At 47.0% G+C, this 13,251-nt stretch overlaps 1 protein-coding gene across 1 annotated transcript; it reads right to left on the reverse strand.

The window, feature by feature from the left end:
• Positions 1-5,145: 5,145 nt before the first annotated feature.
• On the reverse strand, positions 5,146-6,033 carry LOC147662936 (vomeronasal type-2 receptor 26-like). Its single transcript, XM_086950783.1, has one exon. It carries the CDS (start codon positions 6,031-6,033, stop codon positions 5,146-5,148), a length of 888 nt encoding a protein of 295 aa, XP_086806909.1.
• Between the last annotated feature and the right edge of the window lie 7,218 nt (positions 6,034-13,251).

Raw genomic sequence — 13,251 nt, forward strand, 5'->3', positions numbered from 1 at the left:
ATTCATCCTCCTAGAAATACAGAAAAGAAAACTTTTCCCTTTGCAATATAAGACAACACCATTCGGAATCCTATTTGTGGAAGAAAGAGAATGAAAAACTACCAAAAAATCCAGAAAAAGCAAAAACATTTCTGTCTACGAACTCTTTTTTTTCTGCTTCGCCACCACCACAACCTCTCCACCCCACCCTCCCTACTGCTTCCCTACCATTATCCTCCCCCTCATACCCCACTGAACGAGGGAAACCCCCAGTTGTCCCACTGTATTTCCCTCCTTCTCCTTTTTCCTGTCGGATGCCATCTTGTTGCATCCTATCGCGTCCCCTGATACACCTTGTATCCGCCCCTTGAGGAAAGCTTTTAGAATTTTTACTTGATTCTTATGTTGCTACTCATTGTTATTGAAACAGACCTTTCAGCATAGAGCCACAGAGTTCCCCTTTCCTTATGTTACACTGAGACCTTCTAAAAAGTTTTGGACAAAATGTTCCATTGGCTATTACTTCGAACTTAGATTGTTGCACAATCATCGCCTGCGCCCCTTTGGCCTTAAAAGAATCAATCATTTGAATAAAGCCCTTCCGTCTGTGGGCAGAGGCAGCTGACGTGTCAGAAAAAATGTTAAAGTTCTTGATTTCATTGTGAATGATCTCCAGGATATCGCCGCATTTTAAAAAAAATCTTTGATTCTGTAGTCTGAAAAGTTTATTAAGATGGTTCGTGGATACCAAAGGTTTTGAGGCTTGTGTGCGGGTACTCTATGGGCTCTAGTTATTGTAAAATCTCCTTTCAATTCAGGTATTGCCTTCAGCAAAGTCTCAGTCCATTTTACTATTTCTGTACTTTCCTGGCCTTCCGATATTCCCACGAGGCGTAGGTTGGATCTCCTATTGTAGTTCTCTACATCTTTTAACTTTGATTCCATCTGGGATTATTTTTATTCAAAACCTGTAAATCCTTTTTCATGGTAATGATAGTGTCTTTGAGGGCTGAGACGCGGTTTTCCGTCTCAGTCACTCTGCTCGGTAAGTTAGCTAAATTCTCCTCCATCTTTGCCAATATGTTGTTCAGCTGTGATATTTCCATTTCTGCGATAGTTTCATGTCTCTCAATTCTTTCAAGATAGTTACCATCAGTTCCTGTACTGAGCTATCTTTTTCTGCCTTTCTCTTTGCAAAGGTTTTGCTAAGTTCGAGGGACTGGCGCATTTCTTTTTCTTTTTCTCCTTTTATTTCTGCCTCTGTTTCTTCTTGTGGTTCTGCTTCAGATGTTGGTGCCAGACCTTGCCTACATACCCCTGTCTCTTCTCTGTCTACATTTTGTGGCGTCTGTGAGGATCCATTAGCCTCCTTAGTCAGCGGCTGATTGTTCAGTGACAGATTCCCGTGGGCAGCTGTGATTATTTCTAGCAGGTCTGATCCTACATGGGATTTTGACTAAGGCTGTGGATGGGGGACTTGGTCTGACAGGGTGTGAGAAGGCGGCAGGGTGTGAATAGGGGCGATTAGTAGATTCTGGCCTTGTGTAACTAGTAGGACTTTCTTGGCCGTTTGGTCTTTTGCCTTTTGCTCCACCCTACTTGATTGGGGGGCCGCTAGTAACCTTATCCCGTGCCACCAGGGGCTTAGTAAAGAGAGGATACTGCTTACAGCTCACTGGTTTGTTTTTCTCCCTTTCAGGTGTACTCCCTGTTTCACCCCCCTCCACACTGCCTTCATCTTCGCCACCCACTGCTAGCATACTTAGGTCTGCGGAAAGTTCAGAGGCATTTTTTCCCACCAGAGCCAGAGCCTTGGCTTTTAAATCCATTCTTTACTGGGCGTTTCTTCTCCCTCTTCTGGCACCTTTAGACGCTACTACAGTTGTTGGCGAAGATTTCAGAACCTCCTTCCCTACCCTAGTCTTAGCTTGTTTGTTTCGCTGTTTTGCTGCGGCTGTCGCTTTTAAGACTACCAACATCTTATTACTCTTTCTTTGTGGTTTTAGTTGCTTGCTGAATCAGATGTTTAGAGAGTCACGAGATTGAGTAACCCCAAGCCAGAATATTGTGATGGATGAACCAGCAGAGCAGATCAGAACCAGGGTTTTTTTTTTTTTTTTTTTTTACCCTGCAGAGATAATTGCTTTCTTCTAAAATTGAACTTGTCATACCCAATGCTTAATGAGGTCCATATACACAAGTAAACATTGATAGGGGCTAAGCGCACCTCTCCTTGCAGTCTTAAAGTTCACAGACTTCTCACTGATATTTTCCCCCCTCTGCTACCTTCTGATCAGGCCTTCATTCATGCTTTATTCCTGCTCTAGCCAGTCCTAATTTTACAGTTATTCTCATCTCTGGGCATATGCTTTATCGCCTCACCTCGTTGTCTCACTGGCTGACCTTAACCATCTTGGCACGCCTTACCATGGCATAATTGCATCCTCTGCATGCAGCACCGCAGCACTGCAGAACCAGACCCAGAACCTTGTGTTTTCCCCCTTGCCTTAATGCACCATCACAAGCTTCTGCTCCAACACTCCCCACGCAACTGCATCGCCTGGGCCGAGAACTACGGGTGGTCAGAGACAGATGCAGAAGTGACCAAGAGTCACAGACCATTGCAGTCGGAAGTGGCTACAGGTGCTCCTGGTACTCCGTTTAAATGCAGGAATGGCCGTGGGCGAGTACAGACAATAGCAGACACAGGGCTACAGGTGGGCGGGCAGACAGGCCGCACCACACATAGAAGCCTGGTCACCGAGCAACCGAGGGCAGAAGAATGGCCCAAAAACAGCCCAAGACAGCGAGCTGGAGGGAGGTAGCCGGCAGAAATCTGGCTAGAACCGTGCAAAGATCAGGCAAAAATCAGTGGAGGAACGCAGCAGCGGGAGCCATCTCTGAGCGGCATGTGGGCGGAGCCTCAGCAATCGGGGAACGCTAGCGGCAATGTGCATGGGTCACGTTCCTGCATCCAATCTGAAGTGGTTAATGGAGCCTTGTACTTGGCTATCCTGCCAGTGACAACTGATAACTCAGGCATTTCTTCTCAGTGTAGGAGACGGCTATCACCTGCACTAGATATAGCTAAGATGTGCATACTCAGACATTGGTACTTGGCTATCCTGCCAATCGACAACTGATATCGCAGGCATTTCTTTCACTGTAGGAGGGGCTATCACCTGTGCTTGTTATAGTTAAAATGTGCATACTCAGACATTTGTACTTGGCTATCCTGCCAGCCACAACTGGTCTCCCAGGCAATTCTTCTCACTGCACGAGGTGGCTAGCACCTTCACTAGTTATAGCTAGGATGTGCATACTCAAATATTTGTACTTGCCTATCCTGCCAGCCACTACTGATATCTCAGGCATTTCTTCTCAGTGTAGGAGACAGCTATCACCTGCACTAGTAATAGTTAAGATGTGCATACTCCGACATTGGCACTTGGCTATCCTGCCAATGACAACTGATATCTCAGGCATTTACTCTCACTGTAGGTGATGACTATCACCTGCGCTAGTTAAACCTAAGATGTGCATACTCAGACATTGGTAATTGACTAACCCACCAACGAGTGAAGAATGGATTACTGATATAAATAAAAAAGACTCATATGAACAAATCATTTATAGGTTACAATACAAAAAGCCTGAGTTCTTGTAATTTAGTGTCTCTTCCTGCACAAAACAATCCATGTAATGCAGACACCATTGTAGCAGATTGTGCACCAGTGCAGGCAGAGAATGAGCCATAACTTGATAGATCTGATGCATTCCTGCTCTTTCCCTGTCACGCAGCGCAGTATGAAACATCGGGCCATTGGTCTCCATTCATCGACACAGGGGTGAGAAATGTATACAAATGAAGGCGAGTTCTTCTAACTCTTGCAATGATTTCAGACAGTAGCCTGGTTTATCATGTGACACCTCGACTCTTCCTACACATACAGTAGTGTGACCCCTGTGAAACAACCCCCCCATTTCCTGAAGGAAGTATGGACAGAACACCAATACCAAAGTAGAACAGTTAGGATTCCAGCTGTTACTAAAGCATAACAGGAAAGCAGTCAGGACTTTGGGAAACTTGTAACATCGATGATGGTGTCAGAGGTTGATAATGCATGGATTGTGTGGCCGAGTTCAATGTTACATAAAGGTACTCCCGCTTAAACTACTCAGACTGATTAAACAGTATCACTAATCTACAACCTCTAACCACAAATGTCACCTCTGCTATTTCATATACCATGCTTTGTCCAAATACCACAAATACTATGATTTATTTTATTTTTCTTTATTGTCTACTATTAATGATTATGAATGCTACAAAAATGTTATATAATATGGCAGCAATACAGTGTAAGAAATAGTTGTTCTGGCTCAACATATGCAGTTCATTCTGATCTGGAAATATCCATTTCAATGAAGAAATATTATAGCAAAATCTAATTAGATTAATATAATGAATTAATTCATTAACACAGACTCTGCCCTTAAACTCATGCATTGCAGATAAACTGTGATTTTTTACAACAATCTGCCACATGTAAACAAATGACTGCATCCCAGGACACAGAACCATATTACAGGATGAATAACACTTCCCAGATTGTCTTCTCTGCAGTCAACCACATACAGATGCTGCTCTTTGCACATAAATCCTTGTGAAGTTACTTGATGCAATAAAAGGGTTAATCTGCATTTACAAACTCACTGCCTCAAAAGTAACTCCTTGAAATACCCAGGACACCTCACATAGGGTACTCAGGAACTAAACATGTATATTTATTGACTCTAGATGAGGCGCTGTCAGACTGGTGTTTCCAGAGTGAGAAACTACAACTAGACTCAAACAACAAGAAAACACATGGAATCACCCCTTGAACTGCTCAGTTACATTCCAGTCTTCTATTCTTATTCAACCAACCAAAAATGCCTACTCTTTGAGCAGGTATTCAAACCCATCCCTATTGACTGTCCTCAAAAAACGCCTGCTACTTTTTTAACATTTTTAATGCTTTCCTGAAAAGGGCCCAATGGTTGAAAAAAAGGATGAGACAATTTTGGACTACATTTTCTGCCCCCACCACCACAAAGAAAATGCAAAATTTAAATAATATAGTGACTTTCAAAACTTCCAGTCTGAAACTATCAATTTCCACATCAAGTTAAACGTTCTCTGGTGTTAATGTTTGGCCTGAACAGAATGATGTAACATTTGGGAATGAATATGCAGCCCAGCAGTCCAGCGCTAGAAGTCAAGATGGTGAAGACCTCCACAGCTACCATGTACCTGCCCTTTGTGCTGACATAAGCCGGGATGAAGGAGACCCAGACGCTGCAGAACACCAGCATGCTGAATGTGATGAATTTGGCTTCGTTGAATTTATCTGGGAGGTTCCTGGCTAAGAAAGCCACAGTGAAGCTGGCAAAGGCCAAGAGGGCCATGTAACCAATCACAGTGTAGAAGGCAGTGACAGAGCCCATTGCACACAGCAGGATCTTCTTGCCAGTCTCAGCGTGTATATCAGTGCCAGCGTGAGGTGGATAGGTGAGCAACCAAGAGACACAGATTGTCACCTCTCCCAGTGTGCACAAGAGGACAACAGAGCCAGACATCCAGGGTCCCAGCCATCGCCTCAATTTGCTGCCAGGCCTGGTGGCATTAAAGGCAATGACTACAGTGATGGTTTTTGCTAAAACACAAGACACAGCAACAGCAAAAATAATCCCAAATGCAGCCTGTTGGATCAGGCAGGTGAAGGTTGCAGGCTGCCCAATAAATAGGAGAGAGCAGAGAAAGGCCAAAATGAGTGAGACAAGAAGTGTGTAGCTGAGTTCACGGTTATTGGCCTTCACTATTGGGGTGTCCCGATATCTGATGAATATTCCCAGCACTCCAGCAGTGACCACAGAGAAAATAACGGCCACAGTGGCCAACGTCACACCTAGGCTATCGCTGTATGAGAGGAAGTCAATGACCTTCAGGAGGCATCCATCCTTCCTGTCATTCGGCCACTGGTCCTCGGGACACTGCATGCAGCTTTCCATGTCTGCAAGAAAGTAAAAATGATATCAGCCATTTCCACTCTTTCAAGTTGTTACAATTAGTCATTTGATAATGTAATAAAACATATTCTGGCATTACTTTGAGAATGTTTTATTAGGAAAAATAAAGTGATCATGTTTGACTTCTTTAGATAGAAGGCGCAGTGGCTGATTTAGGATTGTGCTGTTCTAATGCAATCATGATCACAGGAAACTGGCAGTAACACTGCACCTGGAAGAAATGATACCAGGGGTTGGTTGACGAATGTTGGAGAACTGCTAGAGGAGCAATAAAACATTTATTTCAAATTTGTCTTGATCACCCGTGAATTTTTGCACTTTATAGAAAAAAGCAACTTGACTCATTATTTCCCCTTTCTGGGTAAAAGCTGTCCCTCTCCAACCACCTTACCAATTGATAAGGGTTGAAGGATCTTTGTTATCCACTATTTGAGACCCTCCTCCCTGTTATTGCAGGATCTTAATTCAAATGGTTCGTAGATAACTTTTGAGTTATCTACGAATCTGAGATCTGGTTAAGGTGGAGCATTCAATTCTGGTCATTTTATTATGGATGGCGATCAAAGTGTCATTAGGGAGTCGAAACAAGAGGCTCCAATCAAAGTTTCAGTTACTGAAGTATGCCTCCCTCCCAGAGCAGCTTGGACCTGCCTCTTGCAGGAGGATAACATCCCTCAGCCTGAGATGACTGATTCAACCATTCATCACATGATGCTCTCTGTACAATCAGCCTCAGTGGTAAATCTGTTAACAAAACAGTAGGTTATCTGAGGACACACATTAGACATTATTACCTGTACTATGATATAGAAATTTCAATAAAACTGAATAAGATAAATACGAATAATGGGGAAAGAATCAAAGTCAAATGTAGAAGGCAAGTAGGCCAGAAAGTGATGACTGACTTAAAAGTACCCAAAACATTCCCAGATGGCGGGTTACCACTGCATCCCCTTGACGTGACATACCCTGAAGTATTTACTTTAAACATTATTGCTACTGACACAGTTTGAAGTCCTAAGATGGTCTCATTCTATACCCAGCCTGGTAATAATATTGACGGGTTACATGCAATCACTAATGAGGTGGTTGATGATGGATTTCTTATAATGTCTAGAGTTTGTCTTCATGGTCAGGCCCACTAGAGACAGAGGTGAAACCTTGAGGCGCCCGCTAACCAGTGTCTCCAAGCGGCCTGCAGTTGACCAAGCCCCAACAGGGCTGGAGACCCAGAGCAATTTTGGTAATAGGGTCAATCAATCAATCAATCATAGCATTTGTATAGCGCGCTACTCACCCGGAGGGGTCTCAAGGCGCTGGGGGTGGGTCTGCTACTGCTCAAAGAGCCAGGTCTTGAGTTGCTTCCTGAAGGATAGGTGGTCCTGGGTCAGCCGAGGTGGATGGGGAGTGAGTTCCATGTCTTGGGTGCCAAGTAGGAGAAGGATCTTCCCCCGGTGGTGGCTCTGCGGATACGTGGAACGGTGGCGAGGGCGAGGCTGGTGGATCGCAGCTGGCGGGTGGGAGTGTAGAAGGTCAGGCGGTTGTTGAGGTACCTGGGGCCCAGGTCAGGGAGAGCCGTGTGTGCGTGGGTGAGGAGTCTGAACGTTATCCTCTTGCTGACGGGGAGCCAGTGCAGGTCTCTCAGGTGTCCAGAGATGTGGCTGCGTCGGGGGATGTTCAGGATGAGTCGTGCGGAGGCGTTCTGGATGCGTTGGAGTCTTCTCTGAAGTTTGGCTGTGGTTCCGCCATAGAGGGTGTTTCCATAGTCCAGTCGGCTGGTGACGAGTGCCTGGGTGACCGTCTTCCTGGTTTCGGTCACCGTAATTGTAAGCGGGATGTACTATTACATGAGTCCTGGTGAATGCCCTTAATGCCCATCTTTTACACAAGGGAGATGAAACATGTTGACTTGACATGAGGGTTTAATGAGTTATTCTGGTATTTTACCTTGTAGACCTAAATAATGTAGTATCTTCATCTTTCCAAACAAAAATGTTATCCTGTTCTGGTGATGCTTATGGTTTAAGAAGATGTTTTCTGTCAGGAGAGCTTGTACCATTGAGATGTGTGAATGCAAGTGTGGGGCTGTCCTACTAATAAGCTGATGAAGAGACAGGCACACTGCGTAGTTGATGCCTTACTTCAGGAATAGAGACAGTCTTACAAGCCACATCATGCCTTCCTTAGCATATGAAAGAGAAACTAGTAGCCACATACTAGGCCATTAACACAATAGCAGGGGATGTCCTCCTCTTTAGCTTTTGTATAGTCCTTTCTCCATCTTTTATTGTTATCCTTGTCTATATGAGTTGACTCTTATAGTGCCCTAAGGATATGAGCAATCACTTCAACTAAACTGCTGTCACATTACCAGTGGAGGAGCACACAGCTGGGGTTCTCAGACTCTATTACACTAGAGATGGTCAAACCAAGTAGGCAAAGCATGTTTTACTTGTTGCAAGAAAGAGGTAGGTTTACTAGCTGGCCACAAGCATGACTTTATTTAGACAGCTGCCTGAGCTTGTACTTTGAGGGGTACACACATGACAATGTAATACTGTTAAAGCATCTAACAGCCTGATTCATGTAGCTGAATTGCGCCCGCAACCGCTGCGAAAACGCAAATGCGGGCGCAATTTCCGTTTTCGGCATTCAACAACAAAATAGCGAATTCGCTAACACATATTAGCGAATTCGCTAATATAATCGCAGAATCCCTGCCGCTGAGCATTAGCGAATCGGTAATAGCGACACACCACGGAATCTGCGAAAATAATAGCGAATTCGCAATAGGAAATCGCAATCGGCATTCAAGAAAAATCGCAATTAGCGAAAAACCCAAAAATCGCTATTTGCACGGCGCAAAATAAGGACAGCTCAAAGCAGGTGGTAACCATGAAAGGCATATAAAAAAAATTTCAAAAAACTGTTGTCCTATCACCAACAGGGCCAGGCCTGACCAATCACACATAAGGACATTCAGTAGCAGCATTAGGCTTTCCACAATGCCTGGGATGTACATGGTGGTGAGGCGGCGAAGGCTACAGCGAGCAGCACGGAGGAGACGCATGAGGCAGGCGAGGATTTACCGGCTGCGGGTCACCTTGCTGGGCCAAACCAGAGAACAGATTTATGCTAAATACAGGCTGAATGGGGAAATGATCACCTGGCTGATACAAGAACTCGACCCCATCATGCAGCACCCAACAAGGCGAAACAATTCTGTGCCCACACATGTGCAGGTATTGAGTAGCCTGCACCTCCTGGCCTCTGGAAGCTTCCAGGGGGTAGTAGCGGCCGCTGGGGGAATATCCCAGCCCACCATGTCACGCTGCCTCAACAGTTTTGTAGACGCCATGCTCACCCAGCTACACCGTCACATCAAATTCCCCGCCAGCCAACAGGAATTGGACATGACAAAGCTACAATTCTACAATGTAGCCCATTTTCCACATGTGCTCGGATGCATAGACTGTACCCACGTCGCCGTCTGCCCACCAGCTGGCATGGAGTATATGTTCCGCAACAGAAAGTGCTACCACTCCCTCAACATCCAGATGGTCTGCAATGCCAAGACATACATCACTGACATTGTCTCACGGTACCCAGGGAGTACCCATGACTCCTTCATCTTCCGGCACAGCGCACTCCACACACGGCTGGTCAGGGGAGAGTTTGGGGAAGGACACCTACTTGGTAAGTACACTTTGATTGAAAAGTCACATTGCAAAGATGTTACAGCGCAGCACAGGCAATCACCATCTGCTCCTCCCATTCAGGTGACAGTGGCTACGCCCTCCGTGAATACCTCCTGACCCCATACCTCAACCCTGCTACACCCCAGCAATGGCGCTACAATATTGCTCACATACGGACAAGAAATTGCATAGAAAGGACATTTGGCCTGCTCAAGAGCAGGTTCCGCATACTGCACAAGACAGGTGGGGCCATGTATTACAGTCCTGCAAAGTGCTGCCGCATAGTGGCTGTCTGCGCAATACTACATAACATGGCAACCAAGCGCCGGATACCTGTTGACATCTCTGGCAGTGAATCTGAGGGGGACAACCAGCCACCTGCACATGCGCGCCATGCACAAGGGGAGACCCCAGCAGAAGGGCACAGACGTCGCAACCACATCACAGTGAACAGTTTCTAGTACAACCACTGCCATCACCCCACGAATCGACAATGCATGCAAAATGTAAAGAAGACACAACGCTAATGTGTGTAGGAAAAGAAATGTATTTGTTCACTTCACAAAAGTAAAAGTAATGGTCCGTGCCAAATGTCAAAATAAAAGTATCTGTTCACTTCACAAAAGTAAAAGTAATGGTCCGTGCCAAATGTCAAAATAAAAGTATCTGTTCACTTCACAAAAGTAAAAGTAATGGTCCGTGCCAAATGTCAAAATAAAAGTATCTGTTCACTTCACAAAAGTAAAAGTAATGGTCCGTGCCAAATGTCAAAATAAAAGTATCTGTTCACTTCACAAAAGTAAAAGTAATGGTCCGTGCCAAATGTCAAAATAAAAGTATCTGTTCACTTCACAAAAGTAAAAGTAATGGTCCGTGCCAAATGTCAAAATAAAAGTATCTGTTCACTTCACAAAAGTAAAAGTAATGGTCCGTGCCAAATGTCAAAATAAAAGTATCTGTTCACTTCACAGAAGTAAAAGTAATGGTCCGTGCCAAATTAGTCCCACACACAGTATTCCGTCATACTGCTGTGCTTGCCAGGCTTCACCTCAGCCTGTGCCAATGGTTATTCCAGTCCTCTAGGTGTGCCTAGAGCGTGCCCCTCCACAACGCCTCTGAGGGCCTTCCTCCTCCGGGGCGTCAGGCAATGGGGGGGTCCTGGTGCTGCGGGTGGGTAGTGGGGCCTGTGAGGCTGATTGCGAGCTCAGGCTGGACGCCACCTCACTCGCATCATCACCCCCCACCACAGATGGAATGGGTGGAGGGTGCAGAGCCACGACAGCTGTGGTGAGGGTCTCCAGCATCCTCGACATGTCAACACTGCACTGTATGACAGTGTGCTGCTGTGTCAGACAGCGCCTCGCCAGTAGCGAAGTGGCATTTGCTGACACGTAGCTCGCCCTGCTGTAGGTGCCAAGCTGTGTCAGCAGTTGGCGGTGGTGCCGGCGTTGGCCACCGTAGATTCGATTCATGGCGCGGGTGTTAGCCTCCACGGCTGCAGCTATGCGGGCCATTCCATTGCCCACCCCGGCCAGGTCGGCCCTCATTCCTTCAATCTGTGTAGCTACACAGGCCACGTTGCGGCCAATGTTGCATAGTTGCAGGTGAATTGCCCCCTGCTGCCGTGCCTGGCGCTGATGTATGTGCAGCATCCGTCGCTCGATGCTGAGCCGCGCCTGTCCTTCTCCATTGGCCCGCCTGGTGGCAGCTGCGGATCGCTGGCGTGACCTGCCACCCCTGCCCTGCTGGCCGGATTGTGAGGCTGGGGGCTGACTGGACAGTGGCGCAGCCCCGGATGTTGAGGCGCCAGCTGATGGGGATGAGGCCACCGGTGTTGCAGGTGTGCTCGTCGCTGGGGGTGTGCCTGCTGGTGTGGCTGTGGCAGTCGCTGCGGGGGCCACAGGAGTGACTGACCTGGCTTTAGCTCTGGGAGGAGCAGCGGTGGCAGGGAGCACAATGGGTGCTGCGATGGCAGCAGATGAGGGCGCTGCAGCAGTTGCAGGTGGGACGCTGCCGGTGAAAGTTGATGGTGGTACAGTTGCAGCGTTAGGGGCTGCTGCCTGGGTATGTGTTGGCTCCTCCAGGACGCTGTCGTCTATCACCAGCCTGTCGCTGTCACTGGTATCTCCTCCTGTGGGGGTAAGTGGAGGACCATTAGTTGTATGCATCTGGCAGACGTGCAGTTGCAACATGCATGCTGGGTGACATTCCCTGAATGGCAGTGGCTTTGTGTGCATTGGGACCTGACTACATCTCCCACAATGGCTGCATTGTGGTACTACTACATTGTGGTCAGACTACATCTCCCACAATGCTTCAGGGCAATACTTGATGTGCAACAATTACATGCCTATGGGACATTGGGGGGGCCTATTTGGTCATGGACATCCATAGGGGGCAGGGTCGCAGTCGCATGCCACTTACCTTGGGTGTCTTGTGTGGGGGCGGATGAGTCCAGCGCAGTGAAACCCACAACGGCCTCCATCTCGAGGGTGTTTTCCACCTGGTCCTCCAGGGGGGTGTTCGGTGGTACCGTCGGACCTCCTCCGCCTGTGCCCGAGGACTCCCCGAGGCGCGCCGCCACCTTCTCCTTGGCACGGCCTCGGAGGTCGTACCACCTCTTCTTCAGTTCTTCAAGGGACCTTGACGCCACTCCCACAGAGTTAACTGCAGAGGCTATCCCCTGCCAAATGCGTCTCTTCTCCATCTCCGGGACCCTCCTGGAATTTGCACCGAACAGTTGGTCGTGGTTAGCCACGACTCCCTCAATGAGGTGCTCCAGCTCCTGCTCGCTGAATTTCAGCTTTCGCTTCCTCCCAGCCGAGCTGCTGGTCCCTGGTGCAGCTTCCTCTGCCATGTTCTGGTTTGTGGCTCAGTGGTGCACTCTACAATCCAAACTGTGCAGCTGCTCTTCGATCTGCTCCCTGTCTCTCTGCCTCACTGTGGAGAATGGTGCTCGGAACCGGCAGCTTCCTGGTTGTGATGTCATCACTGGGCTCGAAATGCGACTTCCCGTTTTCCCGATCTCGCGAGTTTGCGATCTCGCAAATAGCGATATCGCTAATAGCGATATCGCTATTTGCGAGATCGCAGTCCAGCCGCGGGTAGGCCGAAATAGCGATTAATCTGCGATTAATCGCAATTTCGATCGGATCGCTATCGGATTTTGCGATCGCGTGCGAATCGCTTTTTTTTATCGCAATTCTTCATGAATTCGGATTTGCGATTTCTGAATAGCGACTCGCTATTTTTCGCTATTTCAGAATCGCAAATGCCGATGTTCATGAATATGGCGGTAAGAGAACTAGATCATTTACAGAATTTTTCTTTGAAAGTGGCGCAGATGGAGTAGGGCAGTCATTAATCTACATGGACTTTTAGGTCTGGCTTTATAGTGTAAATGAAAAAGTGATCAGGAATAAATAACTATCAGAGTCCTACTTAGAGAGGCTTAGAGCACGATTCACAAAGTTAAAGTTGAACCAAGAGTTTAACTTAGCAC

The sequence above is a fragment of the Lissotriton vulgaris genome, unplaced genomic scaffold (genome assembly GCF_964263255.1).
Source record: "Lissotriton vulgaris unplaced genomic scaffold, aLisVul1.2 SCAFFOLD_878, whole genome shotgun sequence".
Taxonomy (NCBI): Eukaryota; Metazoa; Chordata; class Amphibia; order Caudata; family Salamandridae; genus Lissotriton; species Lissotriton vulgaris.

What these genes read in the sequence shown, in the direction of transcription:
- LOC147662936 (XM_086950783.1), bottom strand. Translation starts at nt 6,033, where the DNA reads ATGGAAAGCTGCATGCAGTGTCCCGAGGACCAGTGGCCGAATGACAGG.